At 43.8% G+C, this 16,344-nt stretch overlaps 1 protein-coding gene across 1 annotated transcript in view; it reads left to right on the top strand.

Annotated features, from left to right (window-relative positions):
• LOC110498748 (FERM and PDZ domain-containing protein 2-like) overlaps positions 1-16,344 on the top strand; it is a 48,600-nt gene that overhangs the window by 29,933 nt on the left and 2,323 nt on the right. Inside the window, exons 20-28 of the mRNA XM_036955541.1 lie at positions 287-465; positions 727-828; positions 4,313-4,406; positions 5,193-5,278; positions 9,703-9,904; positions 10,138-10,355; positions 10,847-10,913; positions 15,032-15,202; positions 15,311-15,450. Coding sequence (XP_036811436.1) covers positions 287-465; positions 727-828; positions 4,313-4,406; positions 5,193-5,278; positions 9,703-9,904; positions 10,138-10,355; positions 10,847-10,913; positions 15,032-15,069 — 986 coding nt within the window. The 3' untranslated portion in view covers positions 15,070-15,202; positions 15,311-15,450. The remainder of the gene's footprint in view (positions 1-286; positions 466-726; positions 829-4,312; positions 4,407-5,192; positions 5,279-9,702; positions 9,905-10,137; positions 10,356-10,846; positions 10,914-15,031; positions 15,203-15,310; positions 15,451-16,344) is intronic.

Here is a 16,344-nt window from a genome sequence, read left to right as displayed (position 1 = left end):
ACTGGAATTTGAATTGTTTGTCATCTGTAGAACTTGACTACAGTACATACCACCAGAGGATGCTGGTGGAAGGAGCTATAGAAGGACGGGCTGGAATGAAGTAAATGAAACGGTATCAAACACGTCACGTTTGACGCCGTTCCATTCCAGCCATTAAAATGAGCTCATCCTCCTATAGCTCCTCCCACCAGCTTCCTCTGATACATACTGTACGTGGCCAGAGGTTTCCATGACTTTCATTATTAGCTGATAATTCATCTGTTTGTTTTTTTTGTTTTTTTTACAGTTTCCTTGACACCCAACAGCGCGAGATCTCCGCTATTGAAGAACTACGAGTCCCAGACCACTTTGATGACTGATGTACACTCTGGGGAGGACGACCTGGATGAGATCGTGTCTGTCATGTTGACTCCAAAGACTGGCAGTAGACTGCAACTCCCTGACGTACGCATCCTCAATGCTCAGGTAACCAATGGCTACTGGACCATCTCCTCCGTGTTACAGACAATACTGTACATATCGCACGTGCTTAGATTTAGGAACAGTGAAGCCTTTTGTGTGATCGACAAGCGTTTAGATTTTGTACACAAGACTACGAACATTAGCAATCAACTCTACAGAATGTCCGTTAAATCTGATGAAAGAATACAAAAATACAATACAATACAGCCGTTCTCGTGAATTGCACCATTAATCATTAGCTCTTATCCCCTATACATTTTTCAGGATGGCTGCTCCAGGGCTCCTTCCATGAACTGCTTCAGGGGTGACGAGATATCTGTGCAGCTCAAGAAGAATGCTGGAGGAGGGTTAGGGATCAGTATCGCTGTGAGTTAACTCACCAACCCTGCTGTTTCACACCTAACTCCCTAGGACAACGCCAGTTATAGGCAAAGGGTGTATTTCCTGGTAGGCGGGAGAGGGATGGACCAACTGTAATTAAGTCTATGGGGTGTACAGATGAGTTGACCACACCTCTCTGGACAGGAAGTTAGCTGTCCTCTATGTCTCTGGGTAATCCTTCAGTCCCCTGGGGCTAATCACCTTGGAGAGGGAGGGCCTGCAGCTTAGAACCTGTCTGCCTACTGGACATTACAGTAGCCTACGGTAAAGCCCAGGTGTGTGTGTGTGTGTGTGTGTGTGTGTGTGTGTGTGTGTGTGTGTGTGTGTGTGTGTGTGTGTGAGACCCTGACCCGTTACCTAACAGCCTGTGACAGGTCAACCTCAACAGGCTATGTGAGTTACTCACCACTCACAAGGCAGGTAGTTGCAAGCTGTTGAGAGAGAGAGACTTAGGAGGTCGTTCCTTCTCTTGCTAGAACAAAAGATGTACATGTACCTACTGCCTACCGAGGAACCTGCAGTTTCTACTAGTGGAATCGCCATGTTCGTCAGTGGCAGACACTTGACTTTGAGCCCGAACCTCCACGTGGGGGAGCGACAAGAAAAGGATAAAAGAGGGCACTTTTCCCGGTGTAATCCACCCCCCTCATCAGAATTGTTCTAACTAAAACAGTAAAGCTGCATAATGCATTGTGATGTAATCATAATGTTGCTAGTTATCTAGTTGTGGCCATCTGGCTTCTGGGCTTACTACAAATTGTGGCTAGTTAGCAACAACATTAGTGCATCTTGCTAGTTAGCTAACATTAGCTATCTACAGCAGGCACAAGCCAAACGTAGCTTAAGAAATCTACTGCCATCTTGTGGTCTGGAGTATTTTAATGACGCTGATTGGCGGTTGATCTGTGCTATGAGAACAAGGATACTGACTTTTTGTTGGTGTGTCTTCTCATTATGCCTGGTCGGAATTCGGATGATGTGAAGGGGGACCAGGGATGAGAGCACACCCCACCACACGCCTGGTGTGTCTGTTGGCATTCTGTTTTTTTACCCCCTTCTTGTGATAAACAGAGTGTAAGATCTTGTAACCTGATAAAAATACGTTATTCCTTTTAATCATCCCTCTCATTTACAGTAGCAGCGTGGAGTGTGGGGACTATAGATCTGAAAAAAATATGAGGTGTTAACTCTTTATGGTACATTGTCATTCATGTCAATTACATTTTAGTCATTTAGCAGACACTCTTATCCAGAGCGACTTACAGTTAGTGTATTTATCTTAAGTGTAAACGGCTCTCATCGAAAGGAGTGGACCAAAGCGCAGCGTGGAAAGTGTTCATGATATTTATTCAAAAAAAACACTCAAACGTGAAAGCGAACCGTTCTGTCAGACACTACACTAAACAGAAAACAAGATCCCACAAAACCCAAACGGAAAATGACAACTTATATATGATCCCCAATCAGAGACAACGATAAACAGCTGCCTCTGATTGGGAACCACACGCGGCAAAAAACAAAGAAATAGAAAACATAGACTTTCCCACCCGAGTCACACCCTGACCTAACCAAACATAGAGAATAATAAGGATCTCTAAGGTCAGGGCGTGACATTAAGATAGCTAGGTGGGACAACCACATATCACAGGCATAGTAAGTACATTTTCCTCAATGAAGTAGTTAACACCAAAGTAGGAAAATAAAATACAAAATAAAATACAAAATAACATTACTGCTTTAGCAATTAGTCAGACATACAAATGTTATTGATGGCGTATACAGTGCCTTGCGAAAGTATTCGGCCCCCTTGAACTTTGCGACCTTTTGCCACATTTCAGGCTTCAAACATAAAGATATAAAACTGTATTTTTTTGTGAAGAATCAACAACAAGTGGGACACAATCATGAAGTGGAACGACATTTATTGGATATTTCAAACTTTTTTAACAAATCAAAAACTGAAAAATTGGGCGTGCAAAATTATTCAGCCCCTTTACTTTCAGTGCAGCAAACTCTCTCCAGAAGTTCAGTGAGGATCTCTGAATGATCCAATGTTGACCTAAATGACTAATGATGATAAATACAATCCACCTGTGTGTAATCAAGTCTCCGTATAAATGCACCTGTACTGTGATAGTCTCAGAGGTCCGTCAAAAGCGCAGAGAGCATCATGAAGAACAAGGAACACACCAGGCAGGTCCGAGATACTGTTGTGAAGAAGTTTAAAGCCGGATTTGGATACAAAAAGATTTCCCAAGCTTTAAACATCCCAAGGAGCACTGTGCAAGCGATAATATTGAAATGGAAGGAGTATCAGACCACTGCAAATCTACCAAGACCTGGCCGTCCCTCTAAACTTTCAGCTCATACAAGGAGAAGACTGATCAGAGATGCAGCCAAGAGGCCCATGATCACTCTGGATGAACTTCAGAGATCTACAGCTGAGGTGGGAGACTGTCCATAGGACAACAATCAGTTGTATATTGCACAAATCTGGCCTTTATGGAAGAGTGGCAAGAAGAAAGCCATTTCTTAAAGATATCCATAAAAAGTGTTGTTTAAAGTTTGCCACAAGCCACCTGGGAGACACACCAAACATGTGGAAGAAGGTGCTCTGGTCAGATGAAACCAAAATTGAACTTTTTGGCAACAATGCAAAACGTTATGTTTGGCGTAAAAGCAACACAGCTCATCACCCTGAACACACCATCCCCACTGTCAAACATGGTGGTGGCAGCATCATGGTTTGGGCCTGCTTTTCTTCAGCAGGGACAGGGAAGATGGTTAAAATTGATGGGAAGATGGATGGAGCCAAATACAGGACCATTCTGGAAGAAAACCTGATGGAGTCTGCAAAAGACCTGAGACTGGGACGGAGATTTGTCTTCCAACAAGACAATGATCCAAAACATAAAGCAAAATCTACAATGGAATGGTTCAAAAATAAACATATCCAGGTGTTAGAATGGCCAAGTCAAAGTCCAGACCTGAATCCAATCGAGAATCTGTGCAAAGAACTGAAAACTGCTGTTCACAAATGCTCTCCATCCAACCTCACTGAGCTCGAGCTGTTTTGCAAGGAGGAATGGGAAACAATTTCAGTCTCTCGATGTGCAAAACTGCTAGAGACATACCCCAAGCGACTTACAGCTGTAATCGCAGCAAAAGGTGGCGCTACAAAGTATTAACTTAAGGGGGCTGAATAATTTTGCACGCCCAATTTTTCCGTTTTTGATTTGTTAAAAAAGTTTGAAATATCCAATAAATGTCGTTCCACTTCATGATTGTGTCCCACTTGTTGTTGATTCTTCACAAAAAAATACAGTTTTATATATTTATGTTTGAAGCCTGAAATGTGGGAAAAGGTCGCAAAGTTCAAGGGGGCCGAATACTTTCGTAAGGCACTGTAAAGTTACATTTCCACCGAGACTGTTATATGGATAATAACCTTGTGTTTCTGGTTTGTCAGTGTGGTGTGACCACAGGCCTGCGTCATGGCGGTGTTTTCATCAAAAGCCTAGTCTGTGGAGGGGCTGCTGAGCAAGATGGCCGCATCCAGTCAGGTGCAGTATAATCCTGAACAAGCTATATTATGTTACAGTGAAGCACCTGGAACAATAATGACACTAGAAGAGCATTACACTGGATTATTGCTGCACATATTGAATTTACACTGAACAAAAATATAAACACAACATGTAAAGTGTTGGTCCTCCTTTTCATGAGCTGATATAAAAGATCCCAGAAGTTTTACATACGCACAAAAAGTGTATTTCTCTCCAATTTTGTGCACAAATTTGTTTACATCCCTGTTAGTGAGCATTTCTCCTTTGCCAAAATAATACATCCACCTGACAGGTGTGGCATATCAAGAAGTTAATTTCTCTACCATAAGCCACCTAAAACGTCGTTTCAGAGAATTTGTCAGTGCGTCCAACCGGCCTCACAACCGCAGACCACATGTATGGCATCGAGTGGGCAAGCGGTTTGCTGATGTCAATGTTGTGAACAGAGTGCCCCATGGTGGCGGTGGGGTTATGGTATGGGCAGGCATAAGCTAAGGATAAAGAACACAATTGCATTTTATCGATGGCAATTTGAATGCACAGAAATACCGTGATGAGATCCAGAGGCCTATTTTCTGCAAGGTATCATTGACCAACAGATGCATATCTGTCTTCCCAGTCATGTGAAATACATAGATTAGGGCCTTGACTGATTTCCTCAAATTAACTACAACTAAAATCTTTGAAATTGTTGCATGTTGTGTTTATATTTTTGTTCAGTATAGATTAGAGTGAGATGATGAATCGCAATGGTGTGTGCATATGTTTGTGCACATCTAACAGGTGACAGACTGCTGGAAGTGGATGGCATCAGGTTTCAAGGGTTCACACATCAGCAGGCTGTGGAATGTCTGGCGAAAACAGGAGAGGTAAAGGAACATCAATATCTCAGCTGCAACCAGGACAGGGCCACACCATCAAAGCTTTGCTTCTGCATTGGCCTTCAACTGAACTGTGTATAAAAAAATATAAGTGTGAACACTAACATTTTAACATGTTCTGATTATGTGCCATCTTGTCTTATGTAATGTGTATGTATATTGTAACAAAATGGTGACTGTCCAGTTGGTCCAGGCATGCACATACTGTTTCGTGTCTTGAAGGCAGCCAGCTCAGTATGGTTTCCCTCTGAGGTCTTTGTAAGGCTGAAGTGGCCTTCCCCCACCAACCCATGGACAGCTCTGAGGGCATGGGCACGCATAGAACAAGGCACCAGCCGCTGCCATACCACAGAGTTGTGTGTTGGTTCACTCCATCTTCGAAACAGCAACCCATATGAATGGGTTGTCTCACTGCGAATAGTAGGCCTTGGCTTTAGAGCACAGCGGTGAGATTCTGTTCCAGGCAGGCCGCAGGTTGGTCTCCAACCAGCCCCGAACAGTTGCCAATATTGGGTCACCTTCCTGCTCCCTCTTCAAGTCTTGGTCATTCCAGGTCTCCAAGGGAGCTGAGCTCCTGTCTGCTGCCTGAATTTCAGGGCAGGAGACCATCCTTTTGTTCCAAGTGTGGGCAGTGTTTACAGTCTTCCTCTTCACACGGCCGGCGAGACAACGCATCAGCATTTGTGTGGAGACGACTAGCCCGGTGCTGTATCTGGTAGTCTCACTCCTGTAGCTCTTCTATCCAACGAGACACCTGGACCTGTGGTTCTTGGAAGTTGAGGAGCCAGGTGAGTGAGGCATGGTCAGTACGAAGGAGGAACTGGCTCCCGTAGAGGTAGAGTTGACCACAACAACTCTCAGCGGGTGACACAGTAGTTAACCTCGGCACGGTTGAGGTTCCGACTGTAGAAGGCCACCACCTGTTACCCATCCAGCCCCTCCTACAAAAGAACAGCCTCAATGCCTACATACCTTGCATCTTTGTCCATGATGAATGGGTGCTGGATGTTGGGGTATCAGGACTGGAGCCTTGGTAAGGTCCTCCCGCAGTTCAGCGAATGCAGCAGCGCAGTTCTAATCCCAATTGAACCGCTGGTCCTTGTTTGTATGGCGGTGTAGAGGGCTGGCTAATGTTGCAAAGTTATTGATGATCCTTTGGTAGTAATAAGCTAGACCAGCAAAGCTTCTCATCTCCAGTGCTGAACCGACACCACCTTGGCTGGGACAGTTGCGACTCAGTCTGCAATGACTTGGCTTAGGAACTTGACCTACCGCTGAGGTAGGTGACACTTCTTGGGGTGGAGCTCGAGTCGTGCCTGTCGGATGGCAAGTGGAACCTCACGCAGATTCGCCAGAGATCCCTGGAAGTTTTCTGCATGCACATGGAGGTCATCCAGGTAGACCACACACTTGTTGCGGGGGATTGTGGCCAGCATTTGCTCCATAAGACGCTTGAAGGTTGGCGGAGCATTGCAGAGCCCAAAGGGTATCACGGTAAACTGCCACGGTCCTTGTCCAATCGAGAAGGAGGTCTTTGGCCTGGCTTCAAGGGCTCCACTTGCCAATAACCACTGCGGAGATCAAGAGAACTGAACCACAGTGACCCTATGATGGGGAGGGGATAGGAATCCTTCCTGGTCGCATAGTTCAGCTGCCTGTAGCCTGCACCAAACTGCTATGAGCCATTGTAGCTCCCTTCAGTAACCACAAGCTTGATTCATGCAACACCGTTCCTTGATTTTAACTGGCGGCTTTATTCTGTAGTTTTAGTCAGAATTATCACCTTCCGTGAGAACTATAAAGTAAATGAAAAATAGAGTTAAACACACTCTTACAACCTCCTTATCTTACGAGGGACTTATTAGCTTGGTATAACTCTGAAGTGCTTACATACATAACAGTTTAACCGGCGCTATAACAGTATCATATTAAACACATGAATAAAGGAAAAATACCTCATTGGCTGCTTATTACAGAAGAGAGGAAATCAAACTTCACACTTATTATTCCTGGCATGAATTCACACTTCATCCCAACATACACGCTGCAACCTTGATGAACTACACCCGATGACATGAAAACTTAGCTAACACAGCGCAGGATTGCCTTCCCTCCAAAAGTGTGTTTCTACAATAAGGATCCCCGTTACAACAGTATTACCTACGTAGTTCTGCTTGTCTTATTATTTCCCCCGCACAGCAGACACGTAAACAATTCAAACAAAAGACAACAACATAACCTCTAAGTCTAACTGTCAGCTACACTCCCACCAATCACCGGTGATTTCTGTGAAAGGGGTATGCAGGTTTCTTGATCGGCTTCCAGGAGGGTGACTGTCTTATGGATGGGCCTCTCCAGATAGGTGGGTTTGGTGATGCGTTTACCTCTCTCATCTTCGGTTGAGTCGCTGATCAGTAACTTGAATCTTCTCACCCGGCCATCCTGTCCCGGGTACACTTCTGTAACCTTTGCCAATTTCCACTGGTTGCGTGGTGCAGTATCAACTTGCAAGATGACAATGTCATTAATCCTTGCGTTTCTTCTGTCTTTATTCCATTTCTGTCAGTGTTGATTGTTCTGAGGTATGAGCACTCTCCATAACATGAGGTACTAGCGTCAGAGAAGTGATGGAGCTCATAACTCTGCACCTCCTTGAAACTTGATGGCAAGTAGCCTCGTTGGATCCTTACTTCAGACAAGATTTGTAGACCTCAGAGCCAGAATTCCCACTGGGAACGTAGGTCATCTGGAAGGGGGTCATCCCAGTTGATTTTGTCACGACACATCCGCTGCAAGATCTGCTTCCCTGCCAGGACAAAGGGTGCCACAAACCCAAGCGGATCATATACAGAGGCTACTGTAGACGACACTCCTCTTCTTGTGAGTGGGTGTTCCTTGACAACTACTCTAAACTGGAACTCGTCTGATGCGACACACCACAGTACACCAAGCGCTCTCTCCATGTGTGGTTCACCCAGAGCCATATCCAGGTTTTTGGCACCCTCAGCGCGTTCTTCCTTGGGAATTGTGGCTATAACTTCCTTGCTGTTAGAGATAAACTTGTGCAACCGAAGTTTGCCGATGCTGCAAAGCTCTCTTGCTTCTTTCACCAGCTGGGCCGCTTCAGCTTCAGACGATACGCTCGTCAACCCATCATCAACATAAAAGTTCCTTTCTATGAACTGGATAGACTTCTCGCTGAAGCTTCCTCGTACTTGTTTGAGACCATAGTTGGCGCAACCAGGAGATGAAGCTGCGCCGAACAAGTGGACCTTCATACTATACACTGAGGGTTGAGACTTTAGATCTCCGTTCTCCCACCAAAGGAACCGTAGATAATCTTGGTCTTCTGCTTTCCCATGAAACTGGTGGAACTTGCGCTCTACGTCACACATGATTGCAACTGGACCCTTACGAAAACGACAAAGGACGCCCAGCAATGTGTTTGTCAACTCTGGACCGGTAAGGAGATGGTCATTCAAGGACGTCTCTCGAAACTTAGCTGACCAGTCAAAGACGACTCGTATCTTCCCAGGCTTTTGTGGGTGATAAACCCCATGGTGCGGGATGTACCATGCTGGATGCTTGTTAATTTCCTCTTTGGAGACCTTCTCAGCATCTCCACAAGCTATGGTCTCTTCCATGAATGATGTGTAGTCCTTGTAGTACTGCTTGTCTCTCCTTAGCCTCCTTTCCAGGCACTTGAGTCGGTGAACTGCATATGTTTTATTGTTCGGCATGTTGGGTCTTTCTTCCTTAAACGGCAGCGGCATGTCATAATGTCCATTGTCCTCCTCATGAGGTCGCTAGGTGTTGGGTTAAGGTCTCTACAAGGTCAAGCATTAAGCATTTGTGACAGCCCGTCCCAACGGGGGCTTATGTCGAAAAAATCATAAATGTTTTTTTTTTTTACAGATTACAAAAAAATCGGTCTCCAAAATGGTGTGTCATACACTGTGATTGGAAGAAGCATGGGAAAATTATGCTGCTTTAAACATTTATAAACTTGTTTTCCCACTTAGGAGACAAGTAGGAGAGAATGACATTGAAAGATTTTGTTGAGTGCTTGAGAGCTCTTCTTTGTTTACACCCTTTCAGCATCGTTCACACCCTCTTAAGCCATAGACCCACCCATCTATTTAAGAATTCACATTTAAATGCATAGCAAGCAGTCAGCATGGTCAACCGCTCCATTATCTCAGCCAATCATGGCTAGCCAGGAAGGATCCTGTCTTTATCCCTGTATAGCTCAGTGCTTTCTCCTTGGCTAAACTAGGCTCATAATTTAACATTTGTATTCATATTTATGGACCACACACAAGTTTTGAAATGAAGGTACATGAAAGTTCATCAGCCTCCGTTGGGCTGGCATATCACATTGTTTGTCTTCATTTAACCCTTTCCTGTCCTAGGTGGTGACCATGGTCTTGGAGAGGGAGAACCTGACCCTGCCCAGGGTGTCTCCGAGCCCAGACACAGGGAGCAGTCTCCTGGGGAGCAGCCTGTCTCCCCGGAGTGCCCACCTGGACATCACCCAGATGAGGAACAACAGCTGCCCCGCCATCATCACCCCCTTCTTCGTCAGGCCCAAGGACTACAGTTTTGTGTCTGACAGTAAGGGAAATATCATTGACAAGGAAGCTTAAGTGTAAGGGAACACTGGCACTTCGAGGGATTGACCTCCGAAGCAAGGTTATCATTGTCCATGAGTTTACACTGGGTGATGTTGCATGATTTCTAATCCGTCCCTTAGAGCAGGTTTTCCCAAACTCAGTCCTGGATCCACCGTCCAAGCCTCCAAGGTGAACTCAGACACACTTCAATCCCCTAACCCCTCCACCCTACAGATAACACTCTGGAGGTGACCTTGAAGAAGAGCCAGAATGGCTTGGGCTTCAGCTTCCTGGTCCCTGAGCTCAACCCCTCAAAAGGAGACTCAGGCAGTAGTCTTGTCCGGATCAAGAAGCTTTTCCCTGGCCAGCCAGCGGAGGAGAGTGGGCGGATCCAGGAGGGTGACGTCATCCTGGCAGTCAATGGAGAACCGCTGAAGGGATTGTCCTACCAGGTAAATATTGACGTAGACCGATGTGACATAATATGACTGTACAATTGTAGCTACAACTGTGAGTTAGAATACTGTATATGGGGGGTGGGTGGGTTTGTGTTAATCTGAGCATAGGAAGACCGATAATTGCGACAATTTAGTGTGAGAGGGAGGGGTTTTGTTTCACTCAATGTGATTGGTTTGTTCAATAGCTCTTTACCACCATTATCTCTGATCATTTTCTTGCATTATGGGTTACATCAAGCCAATTGGGAGACAATAACTTGGTTATTAACAGTCAATCGTATTGTGGTAAGTCCAAGAGTACTTAGATTCAGTGTACCTCATTAACACACGGATGGGATTAATAAGTGAAGATCTAAGAATGTGCAGTGTACAAAGCCCTTCTCAGTGGCCAGCTCCTTAGTCTATCTCTGGTCTATCTTTCCCATAATGACTTAATTGCCTGGCTGTAGATGACAGTGAGTGACTGTTCTCTCTATGGCCTGTAGAGGGTGGTAATGCTGCTGAGAGGCTCTCCTCCTGAAGTCCGGTTGTCTCTGTGCCGTCCTGCTCCAGGTAAATACACATCTGGACAGGGCAGATAACGTAATCCAATTAAAATGTTTACGCAATTTTTTTGCATTTATGAGAAAAATTTTATCTTTCACATTAAAAAGTCCAATGCAGTTGTTTTTACCACAATATCAAATAATTTCTGGGTAACAATTTACTACCTTACTGTGACTGTTTTGAATTAAAATGGTCAAAAACAAACAAAAATATATATATTTTTTTGCAAAAAGCTCATTCTCAAGCAAGAATTCTTTGTGATTGGTCCTAACGTTTACAAAACCCCACCCATGCAAAACAAGCTGAAATGTGAGGCTGTCTTTGCAAACAGCTCTTACCTTAAATGGGTATTGTCATCATTTTCACAATTTCACAGTATTATTCCAATGTGGGAATATACAGGCAACTGTCAAAATAAAGGAGACACCAACATTAAATGTCTTAATAGGACGTTAGGCCACCATAAGCCAACACAGCATCCATGCACCTTGCCATCGAATCTAAAAGTGTCTGGAACTCTACTGGAAGGACGTGACAACATTCCATCATTTGGTGTTGGAAAACGCTGTCTCAGGCAACGCTCCAGAATCTTCCATAAGTGTTCACTTGGGTTTAGATCTGCTGATTAAGACGGCCATGGCGTATGGTTTACATTGTTTTCATGCTCATCATACTATTCGGTGACTACTTGTGCCGTGTGGATGGGAACATTGTCATCCTATGGGGGGTTTAGCCAGGGTAGCCAAAATAATGGCAAAAATAATGATCTGCTCAGCATTTCTATATACTGAACAAAAATATAAACGCAACATGCAACATTTTCAAGGATTTTACTGAGTTCAAATCAAAAATCGAATCAAATCAAATTTTATTTGTCACATACACATGGTTAGCAGATGTTAATGCAAGTGTAGCGAAATGCTTGTGCTTCTAGTTCCGACAATGCAGTAATAACCAACAAGTAATCTAGCTAACAATTCCAAAACTACTACCTTATAGACACAAGTGTAAGGGGATAAAGAATATGTACATAAAGATATATGAATGAGTGATGGTACAGAGCGGCATAGGCAAGATACAGTAGATGGTATTGAGTGCAGTATATACATATGAGATTAGTATGTAAACAAAGTGGCATAGTTAAAGTGGCTAGTGATACATGTATTACATAAAGATGCAGTAGATGATATAGAGTACAGTATATACGTATACATATGAGATGAATAATGTAGGGTATCTAAACAGTAAATTAGGTAGCATTGTTTAAAGTGGCTAGTGATATATTTTACATAATTTCCCATCAATTCCCATTATTAAAATGGCTGGAGTTGAGTCAGTGTGTTGGCAGCAGCCACTCAATGTTAGTGGTGGCTGTTTAACAGTCTGATGGCCTTGAGATAGAAGCTGTTTTTCAGTCTCTCGGTCCCAGCTTTGATGCACCTGTACTGACCTCGCCTTCTGGATGATAGCGGGGTGAACAGGCAGTGGCTCGGGTGGTTTTTGTCCTTGATGATCTTTATGGCCTTCCTGTGACATCGGGTGGTGTAGGTGTCCTGTCATAGAAGGAAATCAGTCAATTGAAATAAATTCATTAGGTCCTAACCTATGGATTTCACATGACTGGGCATCGGCGCAGCCATGGGTGGGCCTTGGAGGGCATAGGCCCACCCACTTGGGAGCCAGGGCCACCCACAGCCAATCAGAATACGTTTTTTTCCCACAAAAGGGCTTTATTACAGACAGAAATACTCCACAGCCCTCCACTCTCCTCAGACTATCCTGCAAGTGAAAAATAAAGATGGAGGTCCTGGACCGGCGTGGTAACACGTGGTCTGTGGTTGGGAGGCTGGTTGGATGTACTGCCAAATTCTCTATAAACGACGTTGGAGGCGTTTTGGGCATTCCTGCAGTCAGCATGCCAATTGCACGCTCCCTCTAAACTTGATACATCTGTGGCATTGTGTTGTGTGACAAAACTGGACATTTTAGAGTGGCCTTTTGTTGTCCCCAGCACAAGGTGCACCTGAGTAATGATCGTGCTGTTTAATCAACTTCTTGATATGCCACACCTGTCAGGTGTATAGAGGATCTTGGCAAAGGACAAATGTTCACCAACAGGGATATGCATACATTTGTGCATACAATTTGAGAGAAATAAGCTTTTTGTGTTTATGGAACATTTCTGGGATCTTTTATTTCAGCTCATGAAAAATGGGACTAACGCTTTACAAGTTGTGTTTATATTTCTGTTCAGTATACACGATCCTAAGCGTGATGGGATGTTAATTACTTAATTAACTCAGGAACCACACCTGTCTGGAACCACCTGCTTTCAATAAACTTTGTATTCCAAAAAGTAATTGTTTCCAGTATGTTGTCAGGAACCTGTATACAGTGCCTTCAGAAAGTATTCAGACCCCTTGACTTTTTACACGTTTGATTACGTTACAGCCTTATTCTAAAATGGATTCAACAAAAATGAATCCTCTGCAATCTACCCACAATACCCCATAACGACAAAGCGAAAACAGGTTTTTAGAAATGTTTGCAAATGTTTTAAATGTAAAAAACAGATACCTTTTTCACATAAGTATTCAAAACATTTGCTATGAGACTCGAAATTGAGCTCAGGTGTTTATTATGCTTTAAGACATTTCTACAACATGATTGGAGTCCACCTGTGGTAAATTCAATATATTGGATATTATTCTGAAAGGCACACACCTTTCTATATAAGGTCCCACAGTTGACAGTGCATGTCAGAGCCAAAACCAAGCAATGAGGTTGAAGGGATTTTCCGTAGAGCTCCGAGACAGGATTGTGTCGAGGCAAAGATCTGGGGAAGGGTACCAAAACATTTTTGCAGGATTGAATATCCCCAAGAACACAGTGGCCTCCATCATTATAAAATGGAGAAGTTTGAAACCACCAAGACTCTTCCTAGAGCTGGCCACCCAGCCAAACTGAGCAAACGGAGAGAAGGGCACTGGTCAGGGAGATGACCAAGAACCCGATGGTCACTCTGACAGAGCTCTAGAGTTCCTCTGTGGAAATGGGAGAACCTTCCAGAAGGACAACCATCTCTGCAGGAATCCACCAATCACGCTTTTATGGTAGAGTGGCCAGACGGAAGCCACTCCTCAGTAAAAGGCACATGACAGCCCGCTTGGAGTTTGCCAAAAGGCACCTAAAGTACTCTCCGACCATGAGAAACAAGATTCTCTGGTCAGATGAAAAAAGGAACTCTTTGGCCTGAATGTCAAGCGTCATGTCTGGAGGAAACCTGGCACTATCACTACGGTGAAGAATGGTGGTTGCAGCATCATGCTGTGGGAATGTTTTTCAGTGGCAAGGACCGGGAGACTAGTCAGGATCGAGGCAAAGATGAACGGCACAAAGTACAGAGATATCCTTGATGAAAACCTGCTCCAGAGTGCTCTGGACCTCAGACTGGGGTGAAGGTTCAACTTCCAACAAGACAACGACCCTAAGCACACAGCCAAGACAACGCAGGAGTGGCTTCTGGACACGTCTCTGAATGTCCTTGAGTGGCCGACCCAGAGCCCGGACTTGAACCTGATCGAACATCTCTGGAGAAACGTGAAAATAGCTGTGCAACAACGCTCCCAATTCAACTTGACAGAGCTTGAGAGGACCTGCAGAGAAGAATGGGAGACACTCCTCAAATACAGGTGTGCCAAGCTTGTAGCATCATATCCAAGAAGACCCGATGCTGTAATCGCTGCCAAAGGTGCTTCAACAAAGTACTGAGCAAAGGGTCTGAATACTTATGTAAATGTGATATTTAAATGTTTTTTATAAATTAGCAAAAAATTCTAAACATGTTTTTGCTTTTTCATTATGGGGTTTGGGTGAAGATTGAGGGGGGGAAAAAAACTATTGAATCAAATTTGGAATAAGGCTGTAACGTAACAAAATGTGGAAAAAGTCAAGGGGTCTGAATACTTTCCGAAGGCTTTGTATACTGTAAAACACTGTAAAACCCTGTTTATGACCGCGCTGCCTCTTTAATAAAGTTGCCTTTTTATTCCTTGGCCATAATATCAAACTGCATGTATTTGTATTGTATCCTTCCTTTTCCTTCCATTTTGATCTCTTCCAAGGAATTCTGCCTCCCATTGAAACATTGCTTAGCACCTGAGTGATGTAACATCACAGTACGTGAGCACCAATGGAAGTTCAGGAATATACTTCTTGAGAGACAGACAGGAGATGTTCAAGGAGCAGGACAAGTGGAGATCTGTCCAGAGGAAAGGGCAGGACAGGTGGAGACGGTCAGTACCAGCACTACAAGATGTATCTCAAGATACCTCATAATGTCAGATTCTGTTTTAAAGACTGCAAAAATTTGACCTGAATAATTGTGAAATTTGCATTTTCAGCATCACTGCATTCAATGAGTCAGAGGTGTTGCGTGAGTCCCCCGGCAGACAAGAACCAACTGTGTTAAGCAGGAGGCGCTGCTTAGGGCAACTCGTGAAGTGATGAAAATGCTAAATGATGGAAATCTCTTTTTATTTAGGTAAGTAGGAGTTAGTTCAAATCAAATCATTTTTTACATGCGCCGAATACAACAGTGAAATGCTTACTTACAAGCCCTTTACCAACAATGCAGTTTTAAGAAAATATAACAAATAGTTAAAGAGCAACAGTAAAATAACAGTAGTGAGGCAATATACAGGGGGTACCTGTGTATATATACAGTACCAGTCAAAAGTTTGGACACCTACTCATTCAAGGGTTTTTCTTTATTTTTACTATGTTCTACTTTGTCGAAAAATAGTGAAGACATCACAACTATGAAATAACACATATGGAATCATGTAGTAACCAAAAAAGTGTTTAAAAAAATCAAACTAGATTACAGCTTTTTGATTCTTTGAAGTAGCCACCCGTTGATGACAAGCTTTGCATACTCTTGGCATTCTCTCAACCAGTTTTACCTGGAATGCTTTTCCTACAGTCTTGAAGGAGTTCCCACATATGCTGAGCACTTGTTGGCTGCTTTTCCTTCACTCTGCGGTCCAACTCCTCCCAAACCATCTCAATGATTGTGGAAGCCAGGTCCTCTGATGCTGCACTCCATCACTCTCCTTCTTGATCAAATAGCCCTTACAATAGCCTGGAGGTGTGTTGGGTCATTGTCCTTTGTTTTAAAACAAATTATAGTCCCACAAAGCGCAAACCAGATGGGATAGTGTATCGCTGCAGAATGCTGTGGTAACCATGCTGGTTAAGTGTGCCTTGAACTCTAAATAAATCACTGACAGTATCACCAGCAAAACACCATCACACCTCCTCCATGTGGGAACTACACATGCAGAGATAATCTTTTCACTTACTTGTCTCACAAAGACATGGCGGTTGGAACCAAACATTTCCAATTTGGACTCATCAGACCAAAGGACAGATTTCC

This window comes from Oncorhynchus mykiss, chromosome 20, assembly GCF_013265735.2.
Source record: "Oncorhynchus mykiss isolate Arlee chromosome 20, USDA_OmykA_1.1, whole genome shotgun sequence".
Taxonomy (NCBI): domain Eukaryota; kingdom Metazoa; phylum Chordata; class Actinopteri; order Salmoniformes; family Salmonidae; genus Oncorhynchus; species Oncorhynchus mykiss.
Note: the sequence above shows the minus strand (reverse complement) of the source record. Positions and strands in the feature narration are given on the sequence as shown.